This window comes from Nannobrachium achirus (assembly GCF_963921795.1).
Source record: "Nannobrachium achirus genome assembly, chromosome: 2".
Taxonomy (NCBI): domain Eukaryota; kingdom Metazoa; phylum Chordata; class Actinopteri; order Myctophiformes; family Myctophidae; genus Nannobrachium; species Nannobrachium achirus.
Window position 1 is genome coordinate 68,631,336 of NC_137811.1, and position 19,601 is coordinate 68,650,936.

The 19,601-nt window shown below is 40.9% G+C and overlaps 1 protein-coding gene across 1 annotated transcript; it reads right to left on the reverse strand.

The window, feature by feature from the left end:
* Nucleotides 1-3,097: 3,097 nt before the first annotated feature.
* On the reverse strand, nucleotides 3,098-10,456 carry LOC308300120 (uncharacterized protein; the record flags this gene model as incomplete). Its single annotated transcript, XM_080743913.1, has 3 exons — nucleotides 3,098-3,312; nucleotides 6,900-7,016; nucleotides 10,390-10,456. The coding sequence occupies 3 exons, from the start codon at nucleotides 10,454-10,456 to the stop codon at nucleotides 3,098-3,100; spliced, it is 399 nt and encodes a 132-aa protein (XP_080600039.1).
* Nucleotides 10,457-19,601: the final 9,145 nt, after the last annotated feature.

Genomic DNA, 19,601 nt, shown 5'->3' on the forward strand with positions numbered 1-19,601 from the left:
AGATACTATATCAAATCAATCATTCGTTATATGGGAACAAAACTAGATTTTATCCCAACAGCCATTTTATGGTTAATTAAACTACTTTTTTTTTTTTTACAACAAGGATTCACATTTTAGATTCTATTTAGAGAAAATTGTTTTCATTTATTACTTTTTTTTGTTTTTGCCATTTTAGCGATTTTGATTTCAGTGGTTAGGGGCATGCGGCCGTGCAAGTGGCACACATGTATTCTTAGACACAATAAGCTGGTAATGTCTTTATTACTATATTTACAGTAACACTACTAGCCCCCATAAGTCACATCTGCCCATGAAAGATCGTGGTGCATCTTGGGAATGGGCTTATTGTGTCTAAAAAGCCACATTTGGCCACTTGTACGCATGCCCCCAAGGCCCAACCACTGAAATCAATCTTTTCTCTAATTACAATCTAAAATATGAACCCTTGTTATAAAGTTTCCTTTAAGCTGCCTCAAGTTGCAGATTCCATGTTTTAAAGACCTCAACATTAAAGTTAAAGTATGTTTTAATACTATATAAGTTTTGTATAAAAAACCACACTCTACTACAAACTACTATGTTATTTTCAGACTAGTAGATACTAAACAGCATAGGGCAAGGGTGGGCAACTTTGATGACAGAGAGAGCAGCTGTATTTCCACACTCACTCCAGGGGGCCTCATTGCATACTGTTGCTTTCAACAGAAACCTCTCATCTCCATATTTGAACGTAACTTATTTCGTAAATTAATGTCCCACTCAAACATTCTACTTTCACGCCTAAGTAGCTAAAAATAGCCAGTCTACAACGCAAAATGTATTGCAATGCGACACATTTTCCACTTGCACACTGGCATTCTTTTACTATTTTTTTGTTATACTCAAATGCATTTAGTTATACTTACAATATGTTAAGTAGTTTGTATCTCACATACTGGTTAGTAGCTCCTTAGCTTTCAGACATCCTTAAAAGTAATTTGGCATAGTAAATTGTACTGTATGTTTGTAAGTCATTTCGGATGCAACCATGGTCTTCTTGCAAAATAACAAAATGCCTCTTTGAATGGTGGTTACAACACCTTGCTTAACAATAGTTGACTTGACTGTTATGATTCAGTGTTTTCATTATTATATTCAGAGCACAATGACAATTAAATAGTATATGTTTTTTTTAGACTATAGGTTCTCAAAAAGAATATAGTATGCAATGTTCAAATTTTGTCCCTCTTTAACTAAAGCATATGGACACACAAAACAAATGATTATGATGTCATTGACCCTTCCAGTGGATTGTCGTCACATCAGTGGGCCTTTTTCTCTCCACAAGAAATGTATTTGAGAATTCTTGGAACCGTGTTGTTGGCCAATATGCTGTGCCTTCTTTACAGTCTCCAATGTTGATGTATCTGCAATCGCTAAGCAGGTCTTCACTCTCCTCTTTGAACGGATCACCCAGTTCTTCCATTACAATCTTTCCTAAACACTTCCGTTCCATTTCATCTATGAGCTGGTTTGCACCTTCAAATTCCTCAATCAGCGATGCAATCTCAGAGCCATCTACCATCCACCATGGTTAATATAATGAATATTATAATGGATATAATCTAACTATTAATTTAGCGAATGTCTGTCCGTCTGGTGTCCATCGTCTGTCTACATGCTGACATCACTGATACTAAACAGTGTTGCCACCATGGTAACAGTCGCATGCTGAAACGAAGCCCAAATTTGGAGATTAGCATGCTGACATCACTGATAATAAACAGTGTCGCCACCATGGCTGTCGCATGCTGACGTCATACTCTGACATCATAGTACTGACATCACAGACTGATACAACGGGTATTGCACAACTGGACATCAATGACTTTTCTGCCCAACGGGTTCTCCAACATTACTTCTGAGACTCCTACAGTACATTCAGTCCCTCATATACTGTGATTGTGCATACCCCCTGGGCACAGGACTAGTAATATATATAATATCATAATAAGAATGAAATGACCAATTACTTTAAGTATTTCTAGAAGTATTTATTTGGTTCCCTGCAGGATCAAGAATAGATGATCTCCCGTTCTTTTACATTTGGTTCAAATTGGATGCATAGGAATGCTTGCCAACTGCTGGTGGCCATTATGAAAACTATACCCTTATTTTTTTTACTAGGCCTCTTCTATCTTTAAATGCTTTAAGAAAACCATCTATATTCTTTACTTCTTTAAAAATGCCTTCTTTCAACTTTAAATTGCTTATTCGTTATGAAAAGCAAAAGACACATGAATAAATTCAATTCAATTCATTTTTTTTAACCACAGCCTTGTTAGATTGGAATTTTCATTGCAATACTTAAGCACAGCATAAGCTAATATTATCTCAACCCTACCAATATAGGTATCAATAGCAGTGTTTACATGTACTGCATTATGAACTGTACAACACTGACTCTGCTACAACCTTAACAGGTTTTAATAAAGCTTTAAATATAATATATAGATATATTTACAGATATGCATTTAGAAACATTCAAAAGCAGCAACATACTACGGTATATGTGCCATTACCGCTAAACATATACACCTAACGATCTCCATATTGTAACAGTATTATCGTCTCTGTCGAGCATAAACCTTGCATTTCCATCTTTCATCTTTTTATTATAATTAATGCTCTATGTCCTATCTATGTTCATACTTTAATGACGAAAGTAGCGGAAACAGGTGTTTCTTTAAGGTATTTACCAATTAAATGTATTCAAAAGAGCTTGAAAAATCTAATTTCTTCCCCTTTTCTTGAAAAGAAACCACATTGGACATACAAGGCTTCCACTCTACAGTGATCATATTGCCCAAAACCTTCCTTTTTTGTTATTATTAAAAAAAAAACTATTTAAAATAGTGAAAATGGACGTTCTACAAAGGCGTTGTGTGCTTGTAGATCTGCTATTTTCACTACTTTTGTGCAACACTCTTGTATGATGAAGTCGGGCTTTAATTTGAAGAAGAAAAAAAACATACACATTTGAAACTTGGACATACGATTTTTCTGTCTGACAGATACAGTATTGGTTATAATATTGGCACATATCCCATTGCCTTCAGTGTGAAAGCACTACTAATCCCAGCAGAGGTAGAAGCCACAGCGCCCTCATGTGGACGTGAGCCGTGGTTGCTCCGCTGCGGTTGCAGAAGTTGCTGCTGCTGCAGCAGTGCACGGTGTTGCCGTTCCCGTCCTCGTCCACGGCCGCGGACGCCGCTCCGCCCAGACAGGTGGCCTTGCTGGCACACTGCTTCACTATGGATTTAGCGATACCTGCTCAGAACCACACGCACACACACACACACACACACACACACACACACACACACACACACACACACACACACACACACACACACACACACACACACACACACACACACACACACACACACACACACACACACACACACACACACACACACACACACACACACACACACACACACACACAGGAAGCAGGGGTCATGATAGCTCTGGTCAGAGCCGTTTCTGGCTCCACGGGGGCCCTAAGCGAGATTCGGGGGCCTCTGATTGGTGCATAGTGTGTGCGGGCGCCGGCGAAAAATTTGGGCTGTTTGAAGGTAGAATTAGAGGAATATTAACATTAGGATTAGACTGTTGTAATGTCCAGTGGCGTAGGGTAGTCATGACAGTTACAGGGGTGTAGTGTAAGTTTAAGAGTTGTCAAAAGCCACGAGGGTAGTCCTGAACACACATCCAACATGATCAAGTGGAGAGAACTTGATCTACGCCTACGTCGTGGACAGACGCTTGACCATGTTCAGATGTTTTGGTTGAGCTATGGAGTGAGTCTGTTGTTCTTAGTGCAACAGGGAATCTATTCTAGGACAAGTTGACTTTTGACCTGTTTTTTTTTTTCTGTCAGCATCTGAAATAATAATAATTTTAAAAAGTATACTATGGCTTGGCCGAATACTTGGTCATTATACAATGTCATCATTCAACTGATCAATGTGCATCCATACTGCCCAGTATGCCCATACTATTTTATTTGATATTTAATCAATAGCTATTAGTCAATGCCAATACCTTGCTTTCCATCTTGCATCAGTGCATTACTTATAAAAGTATCAATACTGCAATATAGAAATACTCTGCTACTAAAGTCCACAATTGAAAATGTACTTGAGTAAAAGTATGAAAGTGTTGTCATCAACATGTACTTCAAAAAGTACCAAACCAACAGTAAAAGTACAAAATGTTTGAGAATAGAAGATCTACGAGCTTGTAGATCAACTATTCTCAAATCCCAAGGTAAAACATAGGGCTAAATATAATATAATATATTAATATAATATTACAATTAATGTCAAACAAAGTAACTAAAGTTTTCAAATTATTGTGTAGTGGTGGAGTAAAAGTACAATATTTGGATCCAAGAGATGTAGTGGAGTAGAAGTAGAAGTATAGGAAAAATTAAAATACACAAGTATATAGCTACAAATACCTAAAATTGTACTTAAGTACTTAGTTACTTTATACCTCTGTATACACAGTACACACACACACACACACACACACACACACCTCAAAATCTCACATTCACATTCACAACTAAGAACCAGCAGCAGCAGCAGCTGCAGCACCAACAACAAACAAACTGGACCTAAAAAACCAACCAAACAAAATCAGAAACAAAATCACAACTGTAGTCGCTGACTGCAGCGAGTCAGACAGGCAGCAAGTGATGATGAGAAAGATCAGATTACACAACAAACGCCAGCACGCAACAACGTGGCTGAGATGCACAACACAGCAAGTTAAACAACACAGAGTGCAAGTTGAATCTTTATTTACCTGATTGCTGCTGCCTGCAGTTCTTTTTTTCGTATCCAGAAAGATAAACGCGCTTCATTACGTGTCAAACGCTAAGTCGCTAAAACCGAAACAAACACACTGTCACGTCACAGCTGTGAGCCTGTGAGACGCTGGCTACTGCACTGCATTCTGAAAGAGGGGCGGGTTCCAAAGAGTGTACAAGTAAAGCACAGTGCTGTGACACAGTGACAGCCAATCAGAAGACGTCTCTGATTCAGAGATGTCTGAATCAGGAAAGATGGCAGTAGACTGCCTGCGCTACACTCAGTGCGCTTTGCGCTGTTTCTGATCAAGGTTGGTACATTCTTTTCAGCATCGCGGGGGGCCTTTTGACGGCGGGGGCCCTACGCATTGTGCGTAGTGTGCGTGTACGGCCCGCCGGCACTGGCTCTGGTCCATCGCTTTCACCTCCCGCATTGCTCCCGGTGAAGCTCTGACAGACCCGTCGGGAAACGCATGGACTCGAGATTGTCGGCCCCGCCGAGCGCTCAATACTAGTGAAAATAAACAAAACCGTTTCACTACTCACCAAACCAAAGGTAGTTTTGCGTTGTTGAAAGTCTATTCTCCGCGGTGGTAAACCTCTCAGCACCCCACCTACTCTGTAAAATACATTATTTTTGTCATGAAATAAAACGCACACACCTCAGGCCACCTAGCGGCCACCGCAGATACAATGGTTCACAACCCGGAAATAAGCGGCGGTCGAGTTGGATGCACTTTATTTCATGCCAAAAATAATGTATTTTACAGCGTAGGTGGGGTGCTGAGGGGTTCACCACCACGGAGAATAGACTTTCAACAGCGCAAAACGACCTTTGGTTTGGTGAGTAGTGAAACGGTTTTGTTTATTTTCACTAGTATTGAGCGCTCGGCGGGGCCGACAATCTCGAGTCCATGCGTTTCCCGACCGGTCTGTCAGAGCTTCACCGGGAGCAATGCGGGAGGTGAAAGCGATGGACCAGAGCTAGGGTCATGAATGCCAGTCCATCGCAAATTCGTCATAATTTCTTTTACACACCATTATAATGTTCTTATTTTGATCACACGACTGCAGTTACCAAAAGTCATGTCTTCAGGTTTTCTTCAGAATATTTATGACAATTATTTACTACAGTACATCTATGGTATATTAGGAGTCTGGCTAGTGGTTCTCAAATGTTTTATTTTCAAGGTGTTTAAATGAACACTCTCAGAGTTACATATCTGTTATTTTAGCTCTTTGTGAGTTTCTGTTAATATTATTGCCCACACATTTTGGAAGTGGACAATCATTTTGACAAAATAACCACCACAAGCCAGCATGGTGATGACCCCTGATGGGAAGGTCTCATTATACAGTTCAGTACAGTACAGTACAGTACAGTATATATATATATATATATATATATATATATATATATATATATATATATATATATATATATATATATATATATAGGTCTATATGATTATTCAATTACATGTGTGATTGTAATTGCGACCGTAGGTCGCAGTTAACTATGAAAACCGTCACATCTAGTCAGTAACACATGTCAGAGGCTGGATAACGCCTTGATGTCTATAGCTGACCTATGACCTCAAATTGTTGTGACGTCCTTGTCCCTTGTATGCCCATATATGGAGATCCCTGATGTCATCAATATTAAGCAGCCCATTGCTTAGAATGCCCATATATGGATATATTGTGTGAGTGTCATGTGGTCTATAACATAGGACATCTATGATGTCAGACGTCAGTCATATCCATTACCACACCCAATTAAAATATACGCTTTTAAAAATATAATTATTAGCCTACTCCCGGAGACAGAGAAAAAAGCCTGCTACGAGTAAGTAAAATGTATCCATGATATCCATTGTATATGGATATCAGGCCCGGCCCATCTCACAGCACTGAATGGCAGGAATGTCAGCACCTGTCACACAGTGCTGCGAGAGGGGCCTGTTATCCCTGTGACAGGGCTGTCAGTAGGGCTACAGTAGTTACAGGGCTGTCAGTAGGCTACAGTAGTTACCCGCTACGTCTATGATGGTCATGCACGTATCCAGCGGTTGCGGACACGTTTGATTGCTCTCGTTGCATTGTTCATTGGTGGGGCTGGAGCTGCACACGTAGCATGTCAGAGACGAAGCTAGCAAAACAGAGAGAGAGAAAAAACCAGAGACATTCACAGGGAGTTTAATTCAGACGCATTGACCCTGACATCCCAATTTGGGGCATGTCAGCAAATAAGATGATCGTAAATGCTTGATGAGTTGTCTATTGATTCCACTATGGGGATATGATATACCCTATAATTGAAGCAACTGATAGATTACACCAGGGTTCCCCAATAGGCGGCCTGCGGGCCAAGGGGGCTACTGCACACAACGCCTCGCAGATGCGAGGCGTTGTGTGCTTGTAGATCTGCTGTTTTCACTAGTTTTGTGCAACAATCTTGTATGATGAAGCAGGGCTTTGCTTTACCAAAAAACGTACACATTTGAAACTTGGAGATACCAGGTTTCTGCCCGACAGTGACGATATCGATATCTGAACTGTTGCTGGAGTAGCGGAAACACCACCATCGCCCCCTGCAATGTTGTGGCCCTCGGCTTGGTACCCTAGACATAATTCGGACCTTGGGGAAAACTATTTGGGGAACCCTGGATTACACAGGAAATATTTATATATAGGCCTAAGAGAAGCAGAAAACATGGTGCAAGCTTGTCCGGCATTGCAGGGTTATTGCATTGACAACATACAGTATCGCTACGCAAAGTACGCATCCTTCAATCAGCATGTTCAGATTCCAGTACACAGCACTGGTTGTTATTATTGCGTGCATGGGTGAAATAGGCTCTCTCCCTCCCTCTCCATCTCTCCCCCTCCCCCTCCCTCCCTCCCTCCTGTTTAAATAATACGTTATTGTTCGTCCCAAAATATCCTTCTAGGACCATGAAGCATTCGTTTTGGAGCGGTGTTTCCATGGTTCTGTTTCAAACTGAATTCTGGGAATTGCAGTTCTAACAGACAACAGAGTTTCATCTGGACACGTTCTTTAAAATGTATCCAAAAGCAGGGATGCCAACATACATTTTAAATCGTGATGTTATCAAACAACAATACATGCACTTCCTTGCTTGCAGACTGTTGACCAGTGGTTCTCAAAGTGTGGTCCAGGGACTCTCAGGGTTTCAAATGGATCCTTACAGGTTTGTAACTCTGAGAGTTATGGGGGTCCTTGAAATTAATCAAGTTTGAGAACTGTGGAGAACTGTGGCTTAATTCAGTCCTGAAGGCAGAAGCAGGGACCGGGGCATCATTGGGCAACTGCCATCCCCTAGTGTTCACATTTAACCTTAAATGCAGTTATTTTATGCATATTTGTCCCCAACTTTGAATTGTTTTAGCAGCTGAATCTGACGTCCATTCATATACATGTGACACCTGTTATCATTTAGATAAGCCTTTTATTGTTTAATGCAGAGGTTCTCAAACCTTTTTGGTTGCAGTACCCCTTATAGTGATTTCTGAAGCCAAGTACCCCCTTCCCCTGACTACAGCATTTTGCTTATAACATTGACATCAAAAGTCCAGCTCCAATGCCAATATGTACAAAATAAAACAGCATAATGGAAAATAGACATTGCTTTCTATTCAATAACAGTTGTACTAGTCAAGGTGTTGATGTAATTTGGTTTGGGAGACAGGCACGTAGGTGTGGCACACAATGTATATTTATCCTGTTATGTAAGAATGTTGTGGACTGATTGTACGAGGCTTTATCATGATAGAGGTGCAATGCAAAAGTGTGTATGTTATTTCTTTTATTTATTTTTTTTGTTGTTGATAAGGTTAGGTTCGGTCTTGTCTTACTGTTAGAACGTGTTTTGTTTTGTTTGTTCTGTTCTTGTTGAGCTTTTCGAATTGTGTTTGTTTTTATGGGGACATGATCCACACAGTTAAAATGATGGGCTACCACTGTGTCAGCCCCTGTCTTGTTTGTACTGCAAAAAAAAAGGAAAAAGTCACACAAAGACTGTCATTACCATAATAGTGAAATACGTATTCCCATTTTCTCCTGTACCCCCTGCAGTACCCCTGCGTTCCCCTAGGGGTACACGTACCCCCATTTGAGAAACACTGGTTTAATGCAACCATTAGTTAATGAACCACTTTCAACATGGCATCCCTATTTTGGGAATGTCATTATAGGAACATACAAACGTTTTCTCCTTTTCCCCCAAACAATTGAAACAAATAGTGAAAAGAGTGGATCTACAGGCTCTCAACGTGTTGCTTGGCGACGCGTTGAGAGCTTGTACCAGGGCTGTATTAACCATTGGGCCGGTGGGGCCGTTGCCAGGGGCCCTTGGCTCTCAGGGGCCCTTGGGGGAACTGGGCCCCACGTGGTCATTGACAATTTACTAAAATTAAATGTATGCATTAATCAAATATCAAATGTGTGGGCCCCTCCTCTGTTGTCTACAGGTGCTTTCTTGACCCACAGATGATCATCATGGCTTAAAATCTGAGCTGGGTAGTGCGTGTCGAGAGGGAAGGAGGGTTATGGTGGGGGGCCCTAAAAAAATAGAGGCCATGCAAGGGCCCTAGCGGGGGTTAATCCGTCCATGCTTGTAGAGCCACTATTTTTGCTATTTTAGACACATATTGTTTTGCCACCGCCTATGTCTTTCTGAAATTTCACCTCTGAGCACAGTGAGCAGAGTTAAAACATATACCCGTCCCACAGGCCATACAGAAGGAATACATGAAAGGTCGACCTAAAACAAAGTCGACCCAAACTCGTTTCCCAACGGGTCTGTGGCCTTAAGCTAGATGCAGAATAGACCGAAATCTAATCTTTGCTTCTGGGGGTCCCTGGAACAAAATATTTTGCGATAGGGGTCCATCCGTGGAACAAAATATTTTGAGATGGGGGTCCACGGCCAAAAACACATTTTGGGGGTCCTTGGCTTAACCACTGATAGGCACATTCTAAAAATGTCTTCTAAATCCTAACAGTTTTCCTGAAAGAACTTCTGTTGCTATCATTGTTTCTCAAACTTTGTCATGTCAAGGACCCCCATAATGATGTGTATTTGGCCACGGACCCCTTTTGTCTATTATGCATCTAGCTTAAAGGGGAAGACCACCCATTTTCAATATTGAACTATGTCATTTATATAACTTAGAGGAGTTGTGTGGAAATAGAAAGAAAGTTCCCCCTCTTCTGTGTTGCCTAGAACTGGAGCATTGATTTTGGGGTTTGTAATGCAAATCACAACTTGATGACATCACACATTGTACTTTACAATACAAACCCCAAAATCAATGGGTGGTCTTCCCCTTTAAGGCCACAGACCTGTTGGGAAACGAGTTTGGGTCGACTTTGTTTTAGGTTGGCTTTTCCTTGTTCCCTAAAGGAGAATGTCTGACCAGAGGGGAGATGTCAATGGCATGGACCCCCCCCCCCCCCCCCTCCCCCCAATCATATCCAACCCCAGAGGAGGTGGTCTTACCTGGAGGAAGAGAGGCAGAGAGCAGGAGAATGCTGAGCAGGATCTTCATGGTAGGAACACTGTTCATCTCTGTTACTCTAGCTCTGACTGACTGTGTGAATACAGTTATGTCTGGCTCGGTTGGCTGCCCTGTGTGTGTGTGTGTGTGTGTGTGTGTGTGTGTGTGTGTGTGTGTGTGTGTGTGTGTGTGTGTGTGTGTGTGTGTGTGTGTGTGTGTGTGTGTGTGTGTGTGTGTGTGTGTGTGTGTGTGTGTGTGTGTGTGTGTGTGTGTGTGTGTGTGTGTGTGTGTGCGCGCGCGCATGCTTTACCTGGCATGTGGTATGAAGCACGCTCCTATGTCGCAGGTCCACCCATGTCACATGCCATCAGATAGAAGTCATTCCATAACTACCGTTTGTGTGTGTGTGTGTGTGTGTGTGTGTGTGTGTGTGAGAGACGGAGTGTGTGTTTGTTTTAGTGGACATTCTTGGTGTGGTTCTGCCTGGTTTCACAGATACTTATCTACTGCTGTAAGTTTGTCAGTCTTGTCAGTCATTCATACAGTAGGACACAATGCAGCTTATTCAACACACAGCCAGCCAGCATCTCATTAGCATAGCAGGCTAACCACATGAACCATACCAGCCTCCCTATCCTGGCCTGGCCTGGGGTGAACTGTCACTTAGTTGAAATAGCCAATCTACGTGCTTGTAGATCAGCTATTTTCCTGTGAGGGGATTTTAGTCCATGCTGAACCCCAAACCCTTAACCCAGGGGTCTTCAACAGGGGTCCGGGACCCCTAGTTACTACAGGGGGTCCTCCAAATCTTTGAGTGATAGAAACATTTTTTTTCCTCCTTTTTATATTAACTACTTGAACCCTAGCGTCTATATTCAAAAATAGCAGATCTACAAGAGTGAGCTTGTAGATCGTCTATTTTTGGCAAAGAGCTTTGGTGTAAAGGGGGAAAAAAAGCTGACTAAGTACAGAGAGAAAGGCCAAGTTTATTAAGTATTGACAAGTGGTTAAATATCTGAAAACACAAATTGACATGAATCCAAAATACACTGACGATTGTGCTGTCAAACAATGAAACTATATGGAATCTATGAGGAGGTTGTATGGGTCCCTGCTTCATCTTTTTCTCAACTAAGGGCCGGTAACTTATTTGTCAATGTATATCGGTTATTTGTAGGGTTTAGAAATGTTTTTCAAAACAGTAAAAAAAAAGGCAAAGAAGTTTAGAGGTTTAGGGTTCAGCATGGACGAAAATTAGCCTCGTAATCCGCCCTCTTCCGGAAAACGCATTCTCATTCCTGGATTACGGAAGTTGGTGGTTTACGAGGCTAGACGAAAATAGGGCCCACAGTATAGAGCCCTGGGGGGGGCGTGGTTAAATCAACAAGTATTATTATTAGATATAAATAGTAGCGGGCCTGCTGCGTGATGTGATGTGCAACAGGTTCTAAAACAAACGCCACAGGTTGGAAAGATACATAATAATAGACAAAACGTTTAGCTCATAGTATTGCATGTGGCCTCATTTACATTGATAGACACACACACACACACACACACACACACACACACACACACACACACACACACACACTGAAACTTCATGAACCAGTCAAGCAGATACCGCCACAATATCGCTTTCATCTCCGCCTGGTTGTCTGGTGGTGGCATGTATGTGATGATAGATATAAATGCACAACGGATACTTAAACATGTCCGGTGAAACACACACACACACGCACGCACGCACACACACACACACACACACACACACACACACACACACACACACACACACACACACACACACACACACACACACACACACACACACACGCATACACGCACACTCACACACGCACTCTACACTCGGTGAGCAGAAATGATAACAGGCTTCATTTCATTTGTTTCTATCAAATATTTAATACCAAAAACCTTTTTAAAAAGTATCAAAGCTGCAACAATAATGTGTATGTACAGTCCATGTACAGTCAGTGTTCCTTACAATAAAACAGTTGTGGGTTGAAACTCACGCGATCTGGGACACAACAAACAAGGACGCTTTCTATCACAAGAGCCGCTCAACATTCTGCCCCTATAATGGAGTCTTTTCACAAGCGGCAGCTACGTGGTCAGGGTGGGTAGAGAGCCTGAGGCGTCCTGGGAAACCGAAGGTCACCGGTTCAACGCCCAGTCTGCCTTGAAGTGTCCTTGAGCAAGAAGCTTGACCCCTAACTGCCCTCCCCCCCACCCCCCTGAGAAGCCATCAGCTAGGCGAAGCTGAAACTGAATTTTAATAAAGGTCTGCCGTTTGAAAATGCAACGACAAAAGATTGTGCCAGATCGCCTGATTTCACAGCAGAAAAATATTGATTTTACAACATTGGGTTTCAAACCCTGTGGTCTGAGGGGCCAACGATAAAAATATTAGTTGTGCAACAGAGCATGAAGTAGGCATTCCTCTCAATATGAACAGTAACATAACATAATGAAAGTAATTAGCACTGGTTACCTTTCACTTCTATACTGTTTTAATATGAATGTTTGACTACATAGCTACTGGTGCACTTTATTAGTTGGCTCATCACAACCTCTTACATTCGTTAAACCTTTAAATCAAAAGGTTTCTGCCAAAATGATATGATTTCTAAGTAGTGTTAAGACATCATAATGAATTCCTGTCATTCTGTCTGTGTTAAGTAAAACAAAAACATAAATACAAAAGGTAAGTTATACTGCCAGGCTATCTCCGGTCAATTCTCCTCTAAAATGACTTCTGGCCAGTTAAAGCATGCCTCGATGTTGTTAGCATCAATAAATAAGATGTTTAGATTCACATTTTGACACTGGAGAGAAGCAGCCATATTGGCATTGTAAATTATACGAATATTATGACGTATAAGAAGTGTTACACCAAAAAGATATATGAACAAAAGCAGCTAACCTACTACCGATGAAGGGTTAGTGGGATAAGAAAATGATAACAAAAAGTATCTGAACATTAAAAAGATGAACAAAATGTATATGCGAGATAGAACACTGTATTCACAGCAATGGGGAGCAGGTAAAATATAGGCAAAATGTGCTTTGTGACTGTATATTTGTAAGTTTGAAATAAAATCAGTTGTTCACAAAATAAAATAAAAACATGTTTAAATGGCACTTTTGTGAGTTTGCTCCCATCTAAAGGCTAGAAATCGCCCAAAGAGCTAGGCTTAGCAAGGTATAAAAATATGAAAAGTAAAAAATATATACATATATGTCTTTCTTGCAATGCAGTCATCGTGCTCAGTCAACATATAGCAGGTATGAAGTTAGGCAGGCAGATAATGTAGCAACTTACAACACAACTGTAACTTTACCCTGTAAAAGTCTTCAATCAGGTCTGATCTCATAAATATTATAACCAGAAGTGTTGTCCAAATGACATTATGAACAAAATATACAGTAAGAAGCAGCTATACTGATGCAGCGTTAGTAATAATAATAGTGATGTATATCGGACCGGTTACCCATATATGGAGACCCCTGGTACCCATATATGAAGATCCATGTACTGTATATGTAGATATGCTGTGAAAGCCCAACAATGCTTACTCAGTTATTCGTTATGTGAAAATCCTATGATGTCTATGACATCTGACATCACAGTGATGTCAGAGCGGTGGAAGTGGGACATTTCTGGACTAAGCAAGAGGTATATCACAATTAGAACCGTCATAACGCTGAATACTCAACTGATTATCACAATTATTGTTTTGTTTCAAATGTCAGGTGTGTAGTTATGATATAGGATACTTGGTCAAAAAAAGACAAAGGAGGGTTTCATTCCAAAACCCCTCTTGCATAGATACTGTAGTAACAGTAATGGTTATCAGTAAGACTCCCTAATCGGGAGATCAGGGCAAAATGTGTAGGAGCAGTGTCCAATAATGTGTTTGAAAAAAATCGGCCTGATGGTGGCGCTATATGGGACAGATCCATGTTGATGACATGAGTGTAGACATACTGTGTACCGAGTTGCGTGATTTTAGGGCAAAATCTGTAGGAGCAGTGTCCAAAAATGTGTTTTAAAAAATCGTCCAGAAGGTGGCGCTAAATGGGACAGATCCATGTTGATGACATGAGTGTAGATATACTGTGTACCGTTTTGCATGATTTTAGGGCCAAATTTGTAGGAGCAGTGGCCAAAAATGTGTTTTGCAAGAATCGGCCTCATGGTGGCGCTAGAAGAGGGCCATGTGAGAATTGAGAATTTGGCATGGATCAGGGCAACGGTTGCGGAGATATGAGCAGGGCAAAAGTGTGACGTGTGACAGACTGACTGACTGACTGACAGACTGACGGACAGCTGGTCGAGGTTTTGATAGTAACTGCGACCTGACGGTCGCAATAAATCGGAAACAATAAAGTTTTCGTCACAGGTACTTATATAGAACATGCAGTGGAGTTACAGCAAGTTGTCCCTGCCATTGCTGCCAATATGGTGGCAAATTTGACGTGATGTAATCCACTGGCCAAGGCGGCCTCTACGTATATTGTGGAATGTTCTAAAACACAAGCTCAATGAGGAATTTGTAAATCCCTTATTTTAGGATCTGGTAGTTTCATTTAACCTTCACATGTGCCATATTATCCACATATGACAGATAATGTTATGGGGGAGTGTGGCATAACATTACCTACAGCAGGGGTCTTCAACGTTTTCAGGCCAAGGACCCCTTAGTTGAGAGAGATGAAGCAGGGACCCCCACAACCTTTTCATAGATTCCATATAGTTTCATCGCTTGACAGCACAATAGTCAGTATATTTTGGATTCATGTCAATGTGTGTTTTCAGATATTTAACCACTTGAACCGTTGATACTTAATAAACTTGACCTTTCATTCTGTAATTAGTCTGCTCAACTTCCCCTCTGCACCAAACATCTTTGCCGAAAATAGCCGATCTACAAGCTCACAACGCCTCACTCTGCGAGGCGTTGTGAGCTTGTAGATCTGCTATTTTTGGCCAAAGTTATCAGAATATGGACGCTATAGCGTTCAAGTGGTTAATATAAAAAAGTTTCTACAACACAAAGATTTGGAGGACCACCTGTAGTAACTCTGAACAATCTCTAGGGGTCCCGGACCCCCTGTTGAAGACCCTTGACCTACGGTATGTAATACCAGTCTCGTCTCCTCATGGAGGTCATCAGAAACATTCCTAAGGCATCATCGCTGCCTTCCACAATCACTGTCATCAACAATGTTTTTTTTTTAAAGTCTTGAATACACTGTCTGCTGGGGATGGATGAGGGATCGCTAGCTATGCGCTGCTTGATTGATAAGGCCGCTTGATTGGTTGTCTTCTTCTGTCTAACCTGATCACTGCCTCTGTCCTGGTGACGAGATGACACGTCCGCTTGATGACATCATCATGCATCAGTGGCGGGCGGGTCTCGGTGGTGCGGGGTTTTCCTGAAGAGAAAGAAAACACTTGTCATTCAGATAGTCAGGGAATTTTAATAAAACCCTGGGAATAAATTCCTTACCAAACAATTTCTTCACTTACTGTAGTTTAAGGGAAAAAAATCACTCCCAAAAATATGCTTTAAGTAGCATGTTAGGGGTCTAACTAGGTGTTTTTAATTATTCTGAATCCATTGCAAGCATTTGTTTTGCACGAAAAACATTCATTCAGATTCAATCAGATGCAAAATAACGATGGTTTAGTGATGAGTCATCACTTTTCACAAGGTGTATGGGGTCCATTTTTGGCCCAAGGAATGTTTTTCGTGCAAAACAAATGCTTGCAATGGATTCAGAATGCGAGCTTGTATATCTGCTATTTTTGAAAAATCGTGAAAATTAGAATTTTTACCCGATTCTATAAGTGTCTTTTGAATCCTTCTAATATTTTTTTTAAAAACCTATGTTTCTATGTCAGCAATCTGGCTAGCCATCATCAAAGAAAAGGTCCTTTTCACTTAAATGGAGCTCAGTTGGTCTGTTCTTGAGAGACTACTATGTCAGTGGTTCTCAAACCTTTTCATGTGAAGGACCCCAAAATGTATTTGGCCACGGACCCGCATCTCAAAATATGTAGTTCCAGGGACCACCCAGAAGCAAGATTTGAGTTATATACGTTCGCTTTGAAAATACATAGGCTATAGTCAAAGATTTGCACACATTTTCACGACTTTTTCAAAAATAGCAGATCTACAAGCTCGCAGCGCGGCACTCGGTGCCGCGCTGTGAGCTTGTATATCTGCTATTTTTCACTGGTTAAAGCATTCAATAATCTTTGAAATACAATCAGCTGGTTCTAGCAACGCTGTGGAAAGGGTTGTGTATGCATGTATCAATTATGCTTTGGCACTTAAACCTGCCATCGCTGTTTTGGGCATGTCATTATAGACGAAAAGTGTTTTATTTTTATTTCTATTTTTTTAAGATAAATGCTCTAATATTTTGGAAGATAAACCATTTGTGAAAACAAGCCAATGTACAAGCTCACAATGTGCCGTGACAAAATGCTGTGTAAAGGGCTAAAATGGTTGAAGAGGCAGACCTGTATCTTATAGAGCAGTGAATTCATGGCCCGTCCCCCGGTTCACGGAAGTAATTTCTCTATGGAGAATAACATTGGATCATCTTAATATCGTCTCATATAAGCATTGTGGTCCAAAAATAAACAAACGGTTTCCGCGATATTGTCGGGGAGGTGGCTCCGTATGGTTTATGATAGTCAGTCACTCATGTTTGATAAAGCCTGTTTCTAGCAATAATAATTCGGCGACAGTAACATTAGCGTTTTCTCACCGTCAGTTGATTCTTCATATACATTTGAGTCAAACCGCTGAGACCATGTGTTTATGTTTGGAACACAGTTATTATATGACGCAATATGAAAAAAAGTCTATGGGAATTCAGAATGGGGAGAAAAAAACGTGAACCAGCTAGGATGGATAAATGACGTCAGACTTCACTGCTCTATAGTACTTTGTACGTTACAGAACTCCCCCTGCGGGATCAGTAAAGGTCCATCTATCTAGAACCATACGGTACATACTGAGTTTGTGTTTTCAACGTGTGTATTCATTTACATTAACATCTACTGTAGCAGTACATGGCATAGAGCCCCAAAGTCTGACATCACTGCCACTAGAGGGCGCTATCCCACTGGGTCACGGCATCATGTTTTGTATTGGATTTCTGCATAGCAGCATAAGTGGTCCACAAAGAAATTATCCCTAAACTTCTTTACCTTTTTTACTATTTTGAAAAACATTTATAACCATTCAAATAACCAAGTTCACAACATGGCGATGTAGATCGGCTAGTTGAACAATTCTTTTAATTTTGTATTTTTTTTTTCTTTCTTCAAAATAGTAAAAAAGAAAAGGCAAAGAAGTTTAGGCATATGACAAACAAATCAATGTATTTTTTTCTCTCCAAAAAAACAGGCGTTATCAAATGTAACTCAATATCACAGAGTCACATACAGCACCGCTCGCTGGGATGGTTTGTTTATTTTTGGAACACGATCTAAGATTTGTCTATCTGGATTTACAATACAAAACATAACACAGTGATGACTCAGGGGTAGTGGAAGTGATGCCAGGACTTTCGGTATTCTTTTGTGACGTTGCTTTATCCCTCACACCATTTCTCTGATTGGATTGGCTGGTTTTGTGCAGGGGTCATCTATATGTCCGCACACGACAAAATGTGTCCGTGGGAAAGACTTGTTCTTGTCGGTGGCAGATTTTAGATTTTATTTTTTACACACCATTATAATGTTCTTATTTGGACCATAAGACCCTCTTACTGAATGTCAGTCTCTAGGTTTTCTTCACAATATGTACGACAATTATTTACTACGACACTATGGCATTTTTTAGGAGTCCATCTAGTGACAGGGATATTCCACTTTCAACAGGGAAACACCTTATGGGCTTTTCTCCCCATACACACCCATTGTAACTTCAAACTCCATTTAATTAAAAACACCCATTATTTTTTCCTGTTCCCTCCTAAGCAGGCCGTGTTTTTTCGATAACTCTTTTCATTTATTTTTAATAATTATTTGTGAAAATGGAAAAAATGAAATACAAAAAATTGAATGGTTAAAATGAAGTTTGAAGTTACAATGGGTGTGTGTGGGGAGAGGCCCTGGGTCTGGAGGGCCTGGTAACATTTACATCAAATATCTAAATATTGAATCAAGCAAATTAAAAACTGTTGAGGGTGTTCATAAAAGCCTGATTAGACGATAAAAATACCAAAAGCTTTTTTTTTAAGTGAAATATCCCTTTAACTCTCAGAGTGTACAAATGAAACCACATATTTGGTTTCATTTGAACACTCTCAGAGTTACAGGCCTGTTATGGTCATTCGGGGTCAGCTCTTTGTGTGTTATTGGTAATATTATTGTCCACTCATTTTGTATGTCCATAAAATGGAATTTTGATGAAAATGCACATGGCAGTGTGCTGCGCTGGGAGTGGGAGCGAGACCTACTCGTGTTTGGTGAGGGAGGCTTTGTCGCAGGTGGTCTCTGTCTTCTGTGTCTTTGACTGCTGCTGTGTTGTGTCATGCAGTCCCTTTAACGTCATTGTTCCGTTTCTGTTCCCAGGACGCACACACGTGCACACGCACACACACACACACACACACACACACACACACACACACACACACACACACACACATGGTTGTATTGCTATAGTTGTCATGTAAGTCCGACTTACAGTAGTGTACGTTCATTTCACAAAACACCACACATTCATACGCCACACATAAGCCCCCTTTCCACTACAGGGCCAAACCAGAACTAGAACCAGAACTTTCCAGAACCAAGAACTTTCAAGAACCGGTGAAGTTCCGGGACCAAGTTCCGCTTACGTTTCCATATAGCCAGACCTAACCGGGAAGGTCCCAAAAAAGAGCAGCAGCGCCAGAACTCAAGTTTAGTTCTACAAGACCTTAAAAAGGATCCCAGAACCTTGTCTGAAACCAGGCCGTGCGCTATGGAAACAAAACCAGAACCCCAAAAAATAGGTTCAGATTTTGGTAAAGTTTTGGTTCCGCCTCCTATCGTGGAAAAGGGGCTATAGTTAACTTCCTCTGTACATTTGTCGTGTTTTACTGTAGGTGCACACACCTACTGTACGCATGCAGGCACACGCCATGGTTATAATAGTTTTGATTTTCATTAGTTGTCATTTTT